We start from the raw sequence: 20,478 nt of genomic DNA, 5'->3' as shown, positions 1-20,478 counted from the left end.
GGACCAAGTGAGATGGCTCCAGGCTTGATCTCCTTATGGGCCCCCTCATTGCTGCTGAGGCTTGGACTCTAGATGGTTGGTGAGGCACTTGTAGTTCCCCTCACTGGCAGGTTTAGCAGGTAGTTAAACTTGAGCCTACTCTGGGAACCTGTATCCCGTACGTGCCTAGTCACCAGGAGTCCCCGTACTCAACTGACTCTCTCTCTGTCTTTCTGACTGACTGGTAACCGTTCTTCCCCGCTAAAGGCTACTCCACGTGCAGAGTCTGACTAGGGTGAGCGTGCGTCTGCGTCTCCTAGCAACCGCCTCTCACAACTACCAGACTGGCTTGCTCCACTACTTTCCTTTCTGCCTCTGCAACTTTAACTCCCAGGCCCTCTACTACACCCCTTGATGAGATGTGGAGGCAAGCCCCCTCTTGAGTCTACCCAAGGGTCCCCTCTCAAAGTGTGGGAGACCTGGTTGCTATGTGTCTGTGCGTACACACCCTATTCCAGCCTTAGGATTACCTGGAAGTACTGCCCCAGCATGGATGCAGTACTCAGTGGTGCCTGACCAGGTCAGGGGCGCCACACCACCACCAGACATCTCAGGTGGCAGCTTATCTCCGAGAGAACAGAAGGATCAGCAGTCCGAATTCGGCCATGCTGGATCCTTCTTTGTCTGGGGTTCCCACAGACCTTAGAAAACCCAAAGTTTGGCAGACATTAATGTGTATGAGGAACTGAAATAACACAGTAAATCAGAAATATTTTAATGTTGACAAAGTTATTAATTTATTAGACAGCAAAAAAATAAAATATACACAAGAAACAGACCTCAAGAAACAAAAAAAAAGTCTTTGCAATTAGTACTGTATAACAGTGCCAATGATGGCACCGACCAGGGTATGGCAAACTGTTCTGAATATCTATTATTAACAAACATTTGCTGTAGTCTCAGACATGAGCAGCACTTCCAATACTCATACGTATAGAATGCAGCTTTTCTGTATTTCTACATGAGACAAGTACTTCATTAAAGATGCATTTTCTTCTAACAGGTGGTGGTGAGCACCTGGATTAAAATCATCCGAAACCCTTTGAAATGTAATACCGAGTCATCTTAGAAAATAAGTTCACAGAAAAAAAAAATTCAACCGGTTTTATCCACTTTTTTGTTCTGCTCCTTATGATGGTGGTCACGTCTTCAGGTGACGACAGTGGGTCGAGCCGAGCACAGGCCATTACTGCCTATGTACTTGGTCTTCTGTAGCAGGTCTCTATAAATAGAATGGAAAATGGCCTGTTCCTTTTTTCCTTTAGGTATAATTTCTGTTGTAAACCATTAGTTTAGACATACCAGTCTCCGTACAACTATATGATATTTCATACATACATACATATATATATATATTGACAAGGTGGTCTATATAAATTAATGTTGATACGTTATCAGTCAACCAGCAGATAACTAAATTCATACATTTAAATAAAAACAAGAGAAAATGAAATTATATACATGTACACAGGTATAGATATATACACACACTCCAACAACAAGAAAAGGGTATCATAGAGATGGCTGAATGAGCGAGGAGGTGGACAATATCTTACAATGGAAGTGAGGAGAGTGTAAAAATACCATTAAAATCGAGACGGAAGGAAATGAGAAGAAGGAGAGAGAATACCCAAAAAGATAAGAAGGAAAAAGAGAGAATTCTGAGGACTTGGACGCCTTTTCTTTTTCTCGGTATTTGTGGTAAGTCCTAGAAGGAACACATTCTCCAGGATATTTAAAAGTGGTAGCCAGGGATTTGGTGTTTTCAGCTCCTCCGGGACTTGGAGTGCTGAATAAGCCACTGTAGAGTGATGTCTGAAAGAAACATATAAGAAAGACATATATAGTAACAAATATATAATCATGTGCATGTTATTTACTCATTGTGCTAGCTTACATAGTGCCATCATATTCCACAGCACTTTACATACATCATCATCAGTGTCCTCATTGGTGTTCACAGTATAAATTCCCTATCAGTATGTCTTTGGAGAACCTGGAGAAAGCCCACGCAAACACAGGGAGAACATACAACTGTAAGATAAAACTTAAAAAGTGCATGCTCGGATGAGATTGTATGTTTAGCTTAAAGGGAACCTGTCACAAGGTTTTTCCAATATAAACTAAGGCCACAACCTATTCAACCTCTTTTACAATAGTCTAGCAACCTGTATAGAAGTCCCTTAAAATACCTTTAATAATTCCCTCATACGGCGAGGTCCAATTTGATGGGCGTCACTGGTCTTGCTCAGCACCTCATCTCTCCCCGCAAATACTGTTCTCATGCCCTGCTTCATGTGGATGACATGACCCATGTCATCCGCACAATACCCCCAAGCTTGTTACTGCGTAGGTCTAGTAAGAGTAGAGGAAATGTACTGTAGTGGGCATGCGCCAGCTTTACTTCTGAATGATTTATGCTTTTCTTTGTCCTCTCTCAGCGCATGCGCATTACAGTACTTTGCTGTAGGTGGTGGCTTTGGTTTATATTGGAAAAACCTGATAATTCCTTTTAATAGGGTACAAACGGATACAGACGGATAGGGTACAGCTGTTTTCCACCTGCAGAAGAAAAGGATCAAACATGTTCTATTGATAAACACTATAGATTGTCGCATGGAACTTGATGAAATTCTGCTGGCAAATTTTATCTAATGTGTATAGCCAGCCTCTGGATCTGTTACCTTACATGTACAATGGACATAAAAAGTAGTGATGGGCGGACCTGGACTGTGAAAGTCCAGATCCGCACAGTTTCAAAAGTATCCGGGTGCTCAGGGAATTCCGGCTAATCATCCGGGTCTGGCACTCCAATAATACAAAAAAAATAAAGGAAAAATAAAGAAAAAAAATAATAAAGCAAGCAGCGCTACATACTTACTGAGCCTCCGCCGCGGCTATAACTGCTCCCGTGGCCGCCCATTCCGGAGCCACTCATTAGGCTCATACATATGCACTGCTTTCCCATTGGCGTCTGTCATTGGTTGCAGTCAGACGCGCCTCCACGCTTAGTGACAGCTTGTCTGACGCGTCCAATCACAGACCCGGTCGGTGGGTCTATAACGTACAATAAAAATAAACAAAAAATTGGCATAGGGTCCCCCCATATTATCATACCAGCACAGATAAAGCCTACGACTACAGGCTGCAGCCCCCAGCCATGCGCTTATCTTGGCTGAGTATCAAAATAAAAGGAACCACATAGGCTTTTTTTTTTAATTATTTAAATAAATAATTTAAAAAATCAATGTGTGGTTATTAAACTAAATTAAAACCATTTTGAGGAGGAAAATAACAATTAGCAAACTAAAATAATGTGGTTTCATAAGTGTGAACATCCTCTTATAAATGGGGATGTGGTTGTGTTCAGAATTAGCCATTTAAACTCATGTAAAATAGCAGTCAGTACACATGAGCCATCATTTAAACTGATCCCGATTAACAATATATAAAGTCAGCTTTACCATATAGAGAACATGGTAAATAAAAACCCTAAAACAATTGTGTAATTGCAATATGGTAAAATCAATGGTGTTACTCACAATTACAGCTTGTCCTTCAAAAAACAAGCCTTTATTATGGCTATATTGACGGAAGAATAAAAAAAAAGATATGGCTCTTGGATTGGGAGGATAAAACAAAAGCGCAAAAATAAAAAAAAAAAAAAAAAAAATCGCAAGGTCATGAGGGGGTTAATAACCTATCTTGCTACTGCAACTTTGTTTGCTCTCCTCTGCTTCACTCTAATTCAGCTATGTCCTTCTTATACACTGCAGCTCAAAATTGTACACAGTATGTTAGTGTGGCCACGCTAGTGACTTGTATAGAGGACAAACTATGTTCTAGTCTGGAGCATGTGTTTTTTTTAATGCATCCCTTCATAGAAGATGGTCAGATTTGCTTGACAGGACCGATCCCTCACACACATGATGACGTTGGGTCATGAGATTATTTTTATTGATGTACTCCAGGATAGAATCTCATAGAAAACCCTCAAAGATTTTACCCACATTAGAAGTGCCTATAACTTCCAGGCTCAGATTTTGTCCCCTTTTTGAATATTGGCACCACATCTGCTATGTGCCAGTCCTGTCATACAGACCCTGTTATACAGAATCCTTGAATATTAGAAATAATGGTCTGTCTGAGCCTGGTGATTTATCTACTTTAGTGTTTTTGAGGTGACGCCGTACTTCCTACTGGGTTAAGCAGGTGACATTTAATTAAGAATTTATGGCATGGTTATGGATCATGTTATCTATCATTTTATTTTCTTTTGTAAATATTGTGTAAGCACTGTTTAGTAGACTGTCTTTTTCCCTCATTCTCTTCCACCTACTCTCCCACATTATTTTTGAGGGGGCCAAAAATATCACTTTTGAGTTTCTTACCATCAACGAATTGAAGAAATATAGATGAAAAGGCAAAAAATTGGTCCAGGAGGCTGCAAATAAGTCTACAACATTAAAAACGCTGCCGAAATGTATGGCAAGTACTGGTTGTGTACCGCAAGTGACTACAGTCTCTTGTATTCCTCATATATTTGACCTATTGGGTAGGGTGGCAAGATGGAAGCCTTTTCTTACAAAGAAAAACATCCAAGCCTGGCTATGTTTAACCAAAACATACAAGTCTACCAAAAGCACATGGAAAATGTGTTATGGTCTAATGAGGCCGAGGTTGAACTTTTTGGGAATAATTCCAAAAGGTGTGTTTGGCGCAAAGCCGACATTGCACATTACCAAACGAACACCATACACACAGGGAAGCATGGTGGACGCAGCATTCTGCTTTGGAGATGTTTTTTGGAAGCTGAACCTGGGGATTAAATGATGGTGGAGGAAATTATGAACAGTTCGAAATATCAGTCAATTTTGCAACAAAACATTCAGGCCTGTGTTAAAAAGATGAAGATGAATTCCACCTTTCAGCATGGCAACGACCCTAAGCATACCTTCAAATCAACAAAACAAAGCTTTTCCACAATACATCAAAGTTTCGGAATGGCCCTTCCAAAGCCCTTACCTGAATTTAATTGAAAATCTGAAAGTGATCTGAAGAGGGCACTGTATACAGTAAATTCCCTCACAATCTGATAGGTCTGGAGCGCTACTGCCCGGAAGAGTGGGCAAAGATTGCCAATTCTAGATGTTCTATGCTGATACTGATAGACCCCTTTTCCAAAAAGACTAAGCGCTGTCATAAATTCAAAAGATATTTGAAAAAAAGTTAAGGGCGTGCATATTTACACAACCACAGAATTTCAGTTCCATATTCTTGCATTTCCAGCCCAAAATATTTCAGTTTGTTTTTCAATTGAATTGGTATGATCTTTGTCAATGACAAAAACCTGACATTTAAACAGGGGTGTGCAGACTTTTTATATCCACTGAATATCTGTGTATGCCAGATATAAGGAGACTGTATTAGTGGCAGCATGAAATAATGTGCACCAATACAGTCTGTGTATAGAATAGAACTGCAGTATGTGATGACCCTTATACAACATGACAAACTTTTTCAGTGTGGGGGATGCTATTTTGCCGAACCCACATTAGGTGAGAAGTGCAACCTGAAGCAATAATGATGGCAGCCATAGTTAGGTGTTGCACTTACTCCACAGCCATGCTTTCTACATACTGGTCCAGCAGTCAGGGTGGACCACACCAGCTAATAGTAGTGCATCTATACAGTATAATTAACCAATCACGGGCACAGTGCAATACAAAACTACGAGGAGGAAAGCCTGGTGGCCTAACGTTAAGATCTACTAGTCCTTATTTTGAAGAAAACCAAACAAATAGTGCCCCCCCCCCCCCCCTCCAAAAAAAAAACAAAAAACAACCCCGCCCTCCATCCCACCAGAAATGCTCTGTTTATGGCTGGCTATATGTGGGCAGAGACCAGAGCAGGCCAATCATTGACTTTTCATAACGCTCATTACTCACGCAGAACTTGTCCGAGTGTCTGACCAGCTCGAATCGTGTAATGAGCATTCATCCACTTAGTGCTCACCCATCACTAGTTACTATATAGCACATTATGTGTACAAGCATCTTTAGGGAATAACAAGCGTAATCTGTAAAAGTATTCTCCTGGACATCCTACTTGGAGCCCAGGTGGTAGCCATATCACATATGTACCCCTGAGATGTGAGCCTGCAAGATTACCTGGAGGTGCCTGCGAGGAGATCATCCTGCCAATGACAGGATATGTAATATCGAAATGAAATGCTCATAGTAAGTAAAGTCTTCCTGAAATGTGAGTCTCCAAGATCAACTCATTTTAGCCATACACCACATGTTCTCTTTGTTACCTACCGATGTTATCCTTTTCTTTGCAGGAAATTGAGTAGCAGCAGATCTCCCGATCCTGGATGGCCGATAGATTCCTAAAGAGGAGAGAGAACTGAATGAATGGAGCATGACTAGGCCCGTGAAGAAGAACATGTTCTGTGTGGTCACATTACTGGGATGGTTGACCATGGTCATGAAATTCAACCAAGGCAGAAAAAAGGATGTGGAGGGTAATGGGGAAAAGCATACAATATACAACATTGAGAGTGAAGAAAAGCTGGTCATGAATGGATGCTCAACCGACAAGAACAAGTAATTTGAAGTGGATACACGTCGCATCAGAGCAAGTGGCGCCAAAGCCTCCTATGAACTGAAGTACATGAGATCTGCACCAAATAGATACCATACTTCATGCACACTTCCTTTACATGTGATAATATTCCAGTATCCAGGGAATAACAAACTGTTACACAGTGACATAGCCAACAAAGAAATCCCATAACCATATGTGATACGTGAGGGTGAGGGTACATCCATATGTCATATGTTATATGTCATATGTGAGGGTACGTCCACATAAAGTGGAAGAAGGGAATTTTGTTTACTTACCGTAAATTCCTTTTCTTCTAGCTCTAATTGGGAGACCCAGACAATTGGGTGTATAGGCTATGCCTCCGGAGGCCGCACAAAGTATTACACTTAAAAGTGTTAAGCCCCTCCCCTTCTGCCTATACACCCCCCGTGCTCCCACGGGCTCCTCAGTTTTGGTGCAAAAGCAAGAAGGAGGAAAAGATTATAAACTGGTGTAAAGTAGATTCAATCCGAAGGAATATCGGAGAACTGAAACCAAACAACATGAACAACATGTGTACACAAAAAAACAGGGGCGGGTGCTGGGTCTCCCAATTAGAGCTAGAAGAAAAGGAATTTACGGTAAGTAAACAAAATTCCCTTCTTCTTTGTCGCTCTATTGGGAGACCCAGACAATTGGGATGTCCAAAAGCAGTCCCTGGGTGGGTAAAATAATACCTCGTAATAGAGCCATAAAACGGCCTCTTCCTACAGGTGGGCAACCGCCGCCTGAAGGACTCATCTACCTAGGCTGGCATCCGCCGAAGCATAGGTATGCACCTGATAGTGTTTCGTGAAAGTGTGCAGGCTCGACCAGGTAGCCGCCTGACACACCTGCTGACCCGTAGCCTGGTGCCTCAAAGCCCAGGACGCGCCCCCGGCTCTGGTAGAATGGGCCTAGAGCCCTGAGGGAACCGGCAGCCCGGTAAGCTTCGAGAATTGGTTCCTTGATCCACCGGGCCAGGGTTGATTTGGAAGCCTGTGACCCTTTACGCTGGCCAGCGACAAGGACAAAGAGTGCATCCGAGCGGCGCAGGGGCGCCGTACGAGAAATGTAGAGTCTGAGTGCTCTCACCAGATCTAACCAGTGCAAATCCTTTTCACATTGGTGAACTGGATGATGACAAAAAGAAGGTAAGGAGATATCCTGATTGAGATGAAAGGGGGGTACCACCCTTGGGAGAAATTCCAGAACCGGACGCAGAACCACCTTGTCCTGGTGAACACCAGGAAAGGGGCTTTGCACGACAACATTGCTAGCTCAGACACTCTCCGAAGTGAAGTGACTGCTACTAGGAAAATCACTTTCTGCGAAAGGCGTGAGAAAGAAATATCCCTTATTGGCTCGAATGGTGGTTTCTGAAGAACCGTCAGCACCCCGTTCAGATCCCAGGGTTCTAACGGCCGCTTGTAAGGATGAACGATGTGACAACCCCCTGCAGGAACGTGCGTACCTGTGGAAGTCTGGCTAGGCGCTACTGGAAAAAACACAGAGAGCGCTGAGACTTGTCCCTTAAGGGAGCCGAGCGACAAACCCTTTTCCAGTCCAGATTGAAGGAAGGACAGAAAAATGGGCAAGGCAAAAGGCCAGGGAGAAAAACCCCGAGCAGAGCACCACGACAGGAAAATTTTTCCACGTCCTGTGGTAGATCTTGGTGGACGTTGGTTTCCTAACCTGTCTCATAGTGGCAATGACCTCTTGAGATAATCCTGAAGACGCTAGATCTAGGACTCAATGGCCACAGTGTCAGGTTGAGGGCCGCAGAATTCAAATGGAAAAACGGCCCTTGAGACAGCAAGTCTGGTCGGACTGGTAGTGCCCACGTTTGGCCTACCGTGAGATGCCACAGATCCGGGTACCACGACCTCCTCGGCCAGTCTGGAGTGACGAGGATGGCGCGGCGGCAGTCGGCCCTGATCGTGCGTAACACTCTGGGCAACAGTGCCAGCGGAGGAAACACATAAGGGAGTTGAAACTGCGACCAATTCCGAACTAAGGCGTCTGCCGCCATAGCTCTGTGATCGTGAGAGCGTGCCATGAATGCCGTGACCTTGTTGTTGTGCCGGGACGCCATTAGGTCGACGTCCGGCCTCCCTCAGCGGCAACAGATCTCCTGAAACACGCCCGGGTGAAGAGACCATTCCCCTGCGTCCATGCCCTGGCGACTGAGAAAGTCTGCTTCCCAGTTTTCGACGCCCGGGATGTGAACTGCGGAGATGGTGGAGGCCGTGGCTTCCACCCACATCAAAATCCGCCGGACTTCCTGGAAGGCTTGCCGACTGCGTGTTCCGCCTTGGTGGTTGATGTAAGCCACCACTGTGGAGTTGTCCGACTGAATTCGGATCTGCTTGCCTTCCAGCCACTGCTGGAACACTTTTTAGGGCAAGATACACTGCCCTGATCTTCAGAACATTGATCTGAAGCGAGGACTCTTGCTGAGTCCACGTACCCTGAGCCCTGTGGTGGAGAAAGACTGCTCCCCACCCTGACAGACTCGCGTCCGTCGTGACCACCTCCCAGGATGGGGGTAGGAAGGATTTCCCATGCGATAATGAAGTGGGAAGAAAGCCACCCCCTAAGGGAAGCTTTGGTTGCCTGAGAGAGGGAGACGTTCCTGTCGAGGGACGTCGGTTTCCTGTCCTATTTGCGTAGGATGTCCCAATGAAGAGGACGCAGGTGAAACTGCGCGAAAGGAACTGCCTCCATTGCTGCCACCATCTTCCCCAGGAAGTGCATGAGGCCCTTCAAGGGGTGTGCTTGACCTTGAAGGAGAGATTGCACCCCTTTCTGTAGTGAACGCTTGTTGATCAGCGGAAGCTTCACTATCGCTGAGAGGGTATGAAACTCCATGCCAAGATATGTCAGCGATTGGGCTGGTGTCAGATTTGACTTTGGAAAATTGATGATCCACCCGAAACTCTGGAGAGCCCCCAGAGAAGCGTCGGGGCTGTGTTGGCATGCCTCTTGAGAGGGTGCCTTGATCAGCAGATCGTCCAAGTAAGGGATCACCGAGTGACCCTGAGAGTGGAGGACCGCAACTACTGTAGCCCTGACCTTGGTGAAAACCTGTGGGGCTGTAGCCAGGCCGAACTGCAGTGCCACGAACTGCAGGTGTTCGTCTCCTATGGTGAAGCGCAAGAAGCGTTGGTGCTCTGGAGCCACCGGTACGTGGAGAAAAGCATCTTTGATATCGATCGATGCAAGGAAATCTTCTGGGGACATTGAGTCGATGACGGAGCGGAGGGTTTCCATCCGGAACCGTCTGGTCTATACGTGTTTGTTGAGCAGTTACGGGTCCAGGACAGGACGGAAAGACCCGTCCTTCTTTGTAACCACAAACAGGTTGGAGAAAAACCCGTGACCCTGTTGCTGAAGAGGAACAGGGACCACCACTCCTTCTGCCCTCAGGGTGCCCAGCGCCTGCAGAAGAGCCTCGGCTCGCTCGGGAGGCGGGGATAACCTGAAGAATCGAGTCGGGGGACGAGAGGCGAACTCTAACTTGTAACCGTGAGACAGAATGTCTCTCGCCCAACGGTCTTTTACCCTTGGCAGCCAGGAGTCGCAAAGGCGGGAAAGCCTGCCACCAACCGAGGATGCGGATTGAGGAGACCGAAAGCCATCAAGAAGCCGCTTTGGTAGCGGCACCTCCGGTGGTCTTTTTGACTTAGACCGCCATGAATCGGAGAGCCCTTGATATATTCAGAGGCCTTTTGGACGAGGAGAATTGGGACCTGCCCGCGCCCCGAAAGAACCGAAACCTCGACTGCCCCATCCTCTGTTGGGGTATGTTCGGTTTGGGCTGGGGTAAGGATGTATCCTTTCCCTTGTATTGTTTGATGATTTCATCCAAACGTTCGCCAAACAGTCGGTCGCCAGAAATTGGCAAACTGGTTAAACGCTTTTTTGGAAGCAGAATCTGCCTTCCAGTTCCGTAGCCACAAGGCCCTGCAGAGTACCACCGAATTGGCGGAAGCAACCGCCATACGGCTCGCAGAGTCCAGGACAGCATTAATAGCGTAAGACGCAAATGCCGACGTCTGTGTGGCTGCGTCAATTTGCGCTTGACCTGCTGAGATAGCTTGTAGCACCCATACGGCTGCAAATGCTGGTGCAAAAGAAGCGCTGATAGCTTCATAGATGGATTTCAACCAGAGCTCCATCTGCCTGTGAGTGGCATCTTTGATTGATAGACGCTATAAGATCGTTCACTATGGCGTCCCCGTCAGGCGTATCAAGATTGAGAGCGGCCTCAGGATCAGAATCCTGATCAGCTGTCTCCGCTTCATCATCCAGGGATTCCCCCCGCTGAGACCCTGACCAATTGCGTGTCTGACCTCCTTCGCACAAAGCAAAAAACTGAGGAGCCCGTGGGAGCACGGGGGGTGTATAGGCAGAAGGGGAGGGGCTTAACACTTTTAAGTGTAATACTTTGTGCGGCCTCCGGAGGCATAGCCTATACACCCAATTGTCTGGGTCTCCCAATAGAGCGACAAAGAAAAGAATCACGTGTGAATACGCAGCAAAATATGCATACTTTACTTGACAGGGGTTTTGCTGTGGATTTTGCCCAATATCTTGGATGAATTCAGTGGTAAATAACCGCAGCATAAACTGACAGGCTGTGGATTTAGAATCTGCACTGCCGCTCAATTTTTGCATTGATTTGGTAACATCTCATCCACATTGCTGGTGCAATGCAGTTTCCAAGTAAATCCCGCAAGAAAATCAGCGGCATATCCGCCCTAAGGCTATGTCCGCATTTTGCGTCGTCCTAGTTGCAGTTCTAAACGCATCCTCTGGCAGAAATTACTTTTGCCAAAGTTGCTTTTGAGCACAGAATTGCGGTAAATACGAGAGCGTTTTAGCCGCATTTTTAGTGCTTTTTACATGCTTTTCCATTGCGTTTAGACAGATGCGTTTTGAACATAAAGACACTGCTAAATAAAGTTTAAACAGTCAAACAGAATGAAAAGAAGGGAATTTTGTTTACTTACCGTAAATTCCTTTTCTTCTAGCTCCAATTGGGAGACCCAGACAATTGGGGTGTATAGCTTCTGCCTCCGGAGGCCACACAAAGTATTACACTTAAAAGTGTAAAGCCCCTCCCCTTCTGCCTATACACCCCCCCGTGCATCACGGGCTCCTCAGTTTTGGTGCAAAAGCAGGAAGGAGGAAACTTATAAATTGGTCTAAAGTAAATTCAATCCGAAGGAAGTTCGGAGAACTGAAAACCATTCAACATGAACAACATGTGTACACAAAGAACAACAGCCCGAAGGGAACAGGGGCGGGTGCTGGGTCTCCCAATTGGAGCTAGAAGAAAAGGAATTTACGGTAAGTAAACAAAATTCCCTTCTTCTTTGTCGCTCCATTGGGAGACCCAGACAATTGGGACGTCCAAAAGCAGTCCCTGGGTGGGTAAAATAATACCTCGTAATAGAGCCGTAAAACGGCCCCTTCCTACAGGTGGGCAACCGCCGCCTGAAGGACTCGCCTACCTAGGCTGGCATCTGCCGAAGCATAGGTATGCACCTGATAGTGTTTCGTGAAAGTGTGCAGGCTCGACCAGATAGCCGCCTGACACACCTGCTGAGCCGTAGCCTGGTGCCGCAGAGCCCAGGACGCACCCACGGCTCTGGTAGAATGGGCCTTCAGCCCCGAGGGAACCGGAAGCCCAGAAGAACGGTAGGCTTCGAGAATTGGTTCCTTGATCCACCGAGCCAGGGTTGATTTGGAAGCCTGTGACCCTTTACGCTGGCCAGCGACAAGGACAAAGAGTGCATCCGAGCGGCGCAGGGGCGCCGTACGAGAAATGTAGAGTCTGAGGGCTCTCACCAGATCTAACAAGTGCAAATCCTTTTCACATTGGTGAACTGGATGAGGACAAAAAGAAGGTAAGGAGATATCCTGATTGAGATGAAAGGGGGATACCACCTTAGGGAGAAATTCCGGAAACGGACGCAGAACCACCTTGTCCTGGTGAAACACCAGGAAAGGGGCTTTGCATGACAGCGCTGCTAGCTCAGACACTCTCCGAAGTGATGTGACTGCTACTAGGAAGACCACTTTCTGCGAAAGGCGTGAAAGAGAAATATCCTTCATTGGCTCGAAAGGTGGTTTCTGAAGAGCCATCAGCACCCTGTTCAGATCCCAGGGTTCTAACGGACGCTTGTAAGGAGGGACTATGTGGCAAACCCCCTGCAGGAACGTGCGTACCTGTGGAAGTCTGGCTAGGCGCTTCTGAAAAAACACAGAGAGCGCTGAGACTTGTCCCTTATGGGAGCCGAGCGACAAACCCTTTTCCAATCCGGATTGAAGGAAGGAAAGAAAAAAGTGGGCAAGGCAAATGGCCAGGGAGTAAAACCCTGATCAGGGCACCAGGATAAGAATATCCTCCACGTCCTGTGGTAGATCTTGGCGGACGTTGGTTTCCTGGCCTGTCTCATAGTGGCAATGACCTCTTGAGATAACCCTGAAGACGCTAGGATCCAGGACTCAATGGCCACACAGTCAGGTTGAGGGCCGCAGAATTCAGATGGAAAAACGGCCCTTGAGACAGCAAGTCTGGTCGGTCTGGTAGTGCCCACGGTTGGCCCACCGTGAGATGCCACAGATCCGGGTACCACGACCTCCTCGGCCAGTCTGGAGCGACGAGGATGGCGCGGCGGCAGTCGGACCTGATCTTGCGTAACACTCTGGGCAGCAGTGCCAGAGGAGGAAACACATAAGGCAGTTGAAACTGCGACCAATCCTGAACTAATGCGTCTGCCGCCAGAGCTCTGTGATCTTGAGAACGAGCCATGAATGCCGGGACCTTGTTGTTGTGCCGGGACGCCATTAGGTCGACGTCCGGCATCCCCCAGCGGCAACAGATCTCTTGAAACACGTCCGGGTGAAGGGACCATTCCCCTGCGTCCATGCCCTGGCGACTGAGAAAGTCTGCTTCCCAGTTTTCTACGCCCGGGATGTGAACTGCGGATATGGTGGAGGCTGTGGCTTCCACCCACAGCAGAATCCGCCGGACTTCCTGGAAGGCTTGCCGACTGCGTGTTCCGCCTTGGTGGTTGATGTATGCCACCGCGGTGGAGTTGTCCGACTGAATTCGGATCTGCTTGTCTTCCAGCCACGGCTGGAACGCCTTTAGGGCAAGATACACTGCCCTTATCTCCAGAACATTGATCTGAAGGGAGGACTCTGGCTGAGTCCAGGTACCCTGAGCCCTGTGGTGGAGAAAGACCGCTCCCCACCCTGACAGACTCGCGTCCGTCGTGACCACCGCCCAGGATGGGGGTAGGAAGGATTTCCCCTTCGACAATGAAGTGGGAAGAAGCCACCACCGAAGGGAGGCTTTGGCTGCCTGAGAAAGGGAGACGTTCCTGTCGAGGGACGTCGACTTCCTGTCCCATTTGCGGAGAATGTCCCATTGAAGTGGACGCAGATGAAACTGCGCAAAAGGAACTGCCTCCATTGCTGCCACCATCTTCCCTAGGAAGAGCATGAGGCGCCTCAAGGGGTGTGACTGGCCTTGAAGGAGAGATTGCACCCCTGTCTGTAGTGAACGCTGTTTGTCCAGCGGAAGCTTCACTATCGCTGAGAGAGTATGAAACTCCATGCCGAGATATGTCAGTGATTGGGCCGGTGTCAGATTTGACTTTGGGAAATTGATGATCCACCCGAATCTCTGGAGAGTCTCCAGAGCAATGTTCAGGCTGTGTTGGCATGCCACTCGAGAGGGTGCCTTGACAAGCAGATCGTCTAAGTAAGGGATCACTGAGTGTCCCTGAGAGTGTAGGACTGCTACCACTGTTGCCATGACCTTGGTGAAAACCCGTGGGGCTGTCGCCAGGCCGAAAGGCAGTGCCACGAACTGAAGGTGTTCGTCCCCTATGGCGAAACGCAGGAAGCGCTGATGCTCTGGTGCAATCGGTACGTGGAGATAAGCATCTTTGATGTCGATTGATGCTAGGAAAACTCCTTGGGACATTGAGGCGATGACGGAGCGGAGCGATTCCATCCGGAACCGCCTGGTTTTCACGTGTTTGTTGAGCAGTTTTAGGTCCAGAACAGGACGGAAAGATCCGTCCTTTTTTGGCACCACAAACAAGTTGGAGTAAAAACCGTGACCCTGTTGCTGAAGAGGAACAGGGATCACCACTCCTTCTGCCTTCAGAGTGCTCACCGCCTGAAGAAGAGCATCGGCTCGCTCGGGGGGCGGAGATGTTCTGAAGAATCGAGTCAGAGGACGAGAGCTGAACTCCATCCTGTAACCGTGAGACAGAATGTCTCTCACCCAACGGTCTTGTACCTGTGGCAGCCAGGCGTCGCAAAAGCGGGAGAGCCTGCCACCGACCGAGGATGCGGTTTGCAGAGGCCGAAAGTCATGAGGAGGCCGCTTTGGGAGCGGTTCCTCCGGCGGTCTTTTTAGGACGTGACTTAGACCGCCATGAATCGGAGTTCCTCTGACCCTTCTGTGGCCTGTTGGACGAGGAGAATTGAGACCTGCCCGCGGGCCGAAAGGACCGAAACCTCGATTGTACCTTCCGTTGTTGAGGTCTGTTTGGTTTGGACTGGGGTAAGGATGAGTCCTTTCCCTTGGATTGTTTAATGATTTCATCCAATCGCTCACCAAACAGGCGGTCGCCAGAAAATGGCAAACCGGTTAAAAACTTTTTGGAAGCAGAGTCTGCCTTCCATTCACGTAGCCACATGGCCCTGCGGACTGCCACTGAATTGGCGGATGCTACCGCCGTACGGCTCGCAGAGTCCAGGACAGCATTAATGGCGTAGGATGCAAACGCCGACGCCTGAGAGGTTAAGGACACCACCTGCGGAGCAGAGGCACGTGTGACTGCATTAATCTCCGAGTGACAAGCTGAGATAGCTTGGAGTGCCCATACGGCTGCGAATGCCGGAGCAAAGGACGCGCCGATAGCTTCATAGATGGATTTCAACCAGAGCTCCATCTGTCTGTCAGTGGCATCTTTGAGTGAAGCCCCATCTTCCACTGCAACTATGGATCTAGCCGCCAGTCTGGAAACTGGAGGATCCACCTTGGGACACTGAGCCCAACCCTTGACAACGTCAGGGGGGAAGGGATAACGTGTGTCCTTAAGGCGCTTAGAAAAGCGCTTATCTGGACAAGCTCGGTGTTTCTGGACTGCCTCTCTGAAGTCGGAGTGATCCAGAAACGTACTCATTGTACGCTTGGGAAACCTAAAACGGAATTTCTCCTGCTGAGAAGCTGACTCCTCAATTGGAGGAGCTGGGGGAGAAAGATCCAACACCTGATTGATGGACGCTATAAGGTCATTCACTATGGCGTCTCCTTCAGGTGTATCTAAGTTGAGAGCGGCCTCAGGATCAGAATCCTGATCTGCCACCTCCGCTTCATCCTCTAGAGAGTCCTCCTGCTGAGACCCTGAGCAATGTGATGAAGTCGAAGAAAGCTCCCAGCGAGCCCGCTTAGGCGGTCTGGGACTGCGGTCCGTGTCGGAGACCTCACCTTGGGACCTATGAGTCACCCCAGGAGCACTTTGCTGCTCCAACCGAGGGGGGCCTGGGGTCAATGATTCAACAGTGCCCGGGGCCTGTGTTACCGGTCTGGACTGCAAGGCTTCTAGTATCTTAGCAGACCATTTATCCATAGACTCAGAAAGTTTGTCAGCGAATACTGCAAACTCCGTCCCTGTCACCTGGACAGTGGTAGCAGGTGGTTCCACCTGGGCCACCAGTGGCAGAGGCTCCGGCTGAGTAAGTGCCACAGGGGCCGAGCACTGCCCACAATGAGGGTAGGTGGAACCTGCCGGTAGCATAGCCGCACATGAGGTACAGGTTGCAAAGTAAGCCTGTGCTTTGGCACCCTTGCTTTTTGCGGACGACATGCTGTTGTCTCCTCTGAGAACAATCCGGGAGGGTATATAGCCAAAAACCAACAGTGCGACCGTACAGAGTAAATGTATAGCATATAAGCATATATATATATATACACTTCGGCACCCCGGGGGGCCAGCACCTAGTAACAGGTGCGGCTTACCGACCGCCCAAAGCGGTTGTGTGACCACCAGATTCCCTGCCTGGGCCTCCCAGAGCCGTGTTGTCTCTCCTCTCCAGCTTCAGCAGTGCTGACAGGAATGGCTGCCGGCGTTCTGTGAGGAGGAGGGGGCCGTGGTCGTGCCCTAGAAAGTGCGGGAATCTGGTGCCCCACGGTGCTCAGTGAGGGGGGAGGAGGATACAAAGTATGCTCCAGCCCTCAGCGCTGACGTCCAGTGCAGCGTCCCTCCCTTCCCCTGACTGGCAGGCCCGGGGGCGGGAGTATGCGGTACTAGGCCGCAGAAGCCGGGGACTAAAGTTATAAGCGCGGCCGGCAAACAAGCGCGGTCAGCGCGGTAGTCCCGGCGCACTAACACACTCAGCAGTGCTGCAGCGTGTATAACACAAGCGCTCCATGCTCGTCCCCAAGGGGACACAGAGTACCTCACAGTAGCAGGGTCTTGTCCCTGACGATACCCGGCTCCTGTCCAGCAGATTCCCCAGGGGCTGCGGAGGGAGCACGGTCCCAGTGCCTGGAGACCGATTAGGATCCCACTTCACCCAGAGCCCTTAAGGGATGAGGAAGGAAAACAGCATGTGGCTCCTGCCTATGTACCCGCAATGGGTACCTCAACCTTAACAGCACCGCCGACCAGAGTGGGGTGAGAAGGGAGCATGCCGGGGGCCCTGTTATGGGCCCTCTTTTCTTCCATCCGATATAGTCAGCAGCTGCTGCTGACTAAAATGTGGAGCTTGCGTGCATGTGTGCCTCCTTCGCACAAAGCATAAAAACTGAGGAGCCCGTGATGCACGGGGGGGGGTGTATAGGCAGAAGGGGAGGGGCTTTACACTTTTAAGTGTAATACTTTGTGTGGCCTCCGGAGGCAGAAGCTATACACCCCAATTGTCTGGGTCTCCCAATGGAGCGACAAAGAAAAGGGGAAAAAAAGGAATACATGTATAATTATTGAAATCATAACGAAAATAGTTATATTTCATATAATTATAGCGGTTTTATACTATTTATCACTAAAATAGCAATAAATTAATATTTTTATTAATTTAATTGTCGGACTATGTGTGTGTAAAGGGACATATCATTCCATTATTTTGATGTCATAAACGCATGCTTTCTGCACCTAAAAAGCATGTAAAATGCTGGAATTTTGATGTTTGTTGCTTTTAACAACTTCTCATTGACTTCAATGTTAGTAAAACGCTGCCCAAATGGCAAAAACAATTGACATGCTGCTTCTTTGAACGCTGAGTTTTTGCCCAAAATTATGAAAATGAAACGCAGCGTTTTGAACAGTAAAGTGCGCACAAGAAATCCCCATTTCCCATAGACTTTGCAGGAAAATCAAAACACGTGCATTTTGGCATGAAAACACTGCAGTTCAAAATGCAGCAGAAAAGCAGGTGAAAACGCTAAGTGCGCACATAGCCTTATGGATCAAGGTGAACTTTCCATTACCATTTATTTTAATAGAGAGCAGAATACCATATACTAACATTCTTTCAATTAACTCCTTCTCATCAAGAGCACCGGCAATGTCTCTCTTGTTTCCAAGGACAAGGACCTGAAATAGAAACATAAAAAAACAAATAAACCTATTTTGTTTGGCACAATTTAAAAAAATCCAGCAAGATGTCAAAATCAGCTCAGGTTGTTATTGTGCATTTGTACATGGGAATGTGGCCTAAATCAAAGGTTTTTCAATAACATTATTTTTAGTGTTCATTTAAGAGGAGGTATCACTTGCTCAAAGAAAAAAATTAAAGGGAACCTGTCACCAGTTTTTTGGCGTATAACCTACGGCCACTACTACCGGGCTCTTATATACAGCATTCTAACATGATGTATATAAGAGCCCAGACCGGGGGTATAACATAAAAAACACTTACCTAAAATTCGCGCTGTGGGCCTAATGGGTGTCTCCGTTCTCCGATGCCAGTGCCGCCTCTTTTGGCCATCTTTGTGCTCCTTCTTCTCTAGCCGCGGTGCATGCCGTCATCCACGCTCGCCGGCATTCAGGTCCTGAGCAGGCGCACTTTGATCTGCCCCGAGCAGGGCAGATCAAAGTATTGTAGTGCCCCTGCGCAGGAGGACCGGCGAGTGTGTATGACGTAGTCGCGTCATGCACCCAGGATTCAGAAAGAGGACGAAGATGGTTGAAAGAGGAGGTGCCGGCACCGGAAAACGGAGACGCCCATTAGGCCCACAGCGCGACCATTAGGTAAGTATTATAAAGTGTTTTCTATATTATACCCCCGGCCTGGTCTCTTATATACAGCATGTTAGAATGATGTATATAAGAGCCCAGTGGTGGTGGCCGCAGCTTATAGGCCAAAAAACTGGTGACAGGTTCCCTTTAAGTAAAATAACTTGTAAAAACCTCTAGGTTCACTGATTCTGTCATTTTTGTTTTCTTCTCATTTTATGTTGCGTCGCTCCATTGCGGAGATATTGACATTTGTAGCTTCTGCTGTGCAGTATGAGAAATTTTTGCTGGCAGTTCATCTGGGTGTTTCTTCAGTCTTCTCTTGGGGCGTGCGCATTCACCACTCCCTCCTAAACTCTGCCAGTCACTGCTCAGCCCCAGATCAGCAGCCAAACTGTGATTGGCAGCATCTAGGAGGGAAAGGTGGAAACGCACAGCCCTATAGATTATGAAAAAACGTCTAGTTGGTCTGCAAGCAGAGATTTCACATAGCACACTGCAGAAGAAACAAATGTAAATATCTCTGCAATAGACTGATGCAGAGCAAAACGGAAAAAAGCGGAAGAATCAGGAGAGCTCAGGGATTTTTACCAGGCATATAACTGAATTTTTTGGAGCAAGTGACAGGCCCACTAGTATTCTGAGAACATATCTGTGCTCCTTTAGAAGCCGGGCCACATGCAGGGTGTGTGTTATTGCCGCTCAACTCAATTTCATGAATCAGGTTGATCAGCAATATCCCACAATCCCACACAACCTGTAATCAATAATGGTACTGTTTTTGAAAGAAAGAAGGCAATTTTTTGTTATCGTACCCTTTCCAACAAAAGTAAAATATATACTAAATTCTGTACATTTGTGAGGCTGTTGAGATCAGGTCAGGAGACCTGCGGTGGGTCGGAAAATCGCATTCTGTTCATTAAAAACAAAAAAGACAATGGAAATTTATGATGAGTTGGAAAAATTACTTTGAAAACAGCCACAAGCTCCTTCTAAGGCCCTGTACGCACGTTGCGGATTTACTGCGGATTTTGCAGAGGATTTGCTGCAAATTTGCTACAGAAAATGTGTCTAACATTGATGCAGTCAATTTCCCAGCAAATCCTATGGGTTTGAAAAAAATGCTGTGAGCACACTGCAGTTTTTTATACCTGCGGATTTTCCGCTGAGGAATTAATGAGCATGTCACTTCTTTTTTGCAGGTACCTGCGTTTTTTGCCATAGATAATGGTAAACATTCACGGGGACCAACTTGTGCAGAATCCACGGTAAATCCGCGGCAAAACCGCATGTGGATTTCGGTGCGTTTTTTTACCGCAGGTGCGGGATTCTTTAAGAGGGTCCGGTTTTTTCTTAGTCACTTTCTAGTGTGCACATAGCCTCAAGGCAGCTTTACACGCTGCGACATCGCTAGCCGATTCTAGCGTGATAGCACCCGCCCCCATCGTACGGCCGATATGTGGTGATCGCTGCTGTAGTGAACATTATCGCTACGGCAGCGTCACACGCACATAACTGCTCTGTGACATCGCTGTGACCG

At 47.7% G+C, this 20,478-nt stretch overlaps 1 protein-coding gene across 1 annotated transcript in view; it reads right to left on the bottom strand.

Annotated features, from left to right (window-relative positions):
- Window positions 1-751: 751 nt before the first annotated feature.
- LOC142289779 (ADP-ribosylation factor-like protein 8A) overlaps window positions 752-20,478 on the bottom strand; it is a 38,606-nt gene continuing 18,879 nt past the window's right edge. The window contains exons 5-7 of the mRNA XM_075333709.1: window positions 18,229-18,296; window positions 6,360-6,430; window positions 752-1,854 (exon numbers count right to left, since the gene is read on the bottom strand). Coding sequence (XP_075189824.1) covers window positions 1,805-1,854; window positions 6,360-6,430; window positions 18,229-18,296 — 189 coding nt within the window. The 3' untranslated portion in view covers window positions 752-1,804. The remainder of the gene's footprint in view (window positions 1,855-6,359; window positions 6,431-18,228; window positions 18,297-20,478) is intronic.

Source organism: Anomaloglossus baeobatrachus, chromosome 2 (genome assembly GCF_048569485.1).
Source record: "Anomaloglossus baeobatrachus isolate aAnoBae1 chromosome 2, aAnoBae1.hap1, whole genome shotgun sequence".
Taxonomy (NCBI): Eukaryota; Metazoa; Chordata; class Amphibia; order Anura; family Aromobatidae; genus Anomaloglossus; species Anomaloglossus baeobatrachus.
This window is presented reverse-complemented; position numbering and strand designations above follow the sequence as displayed.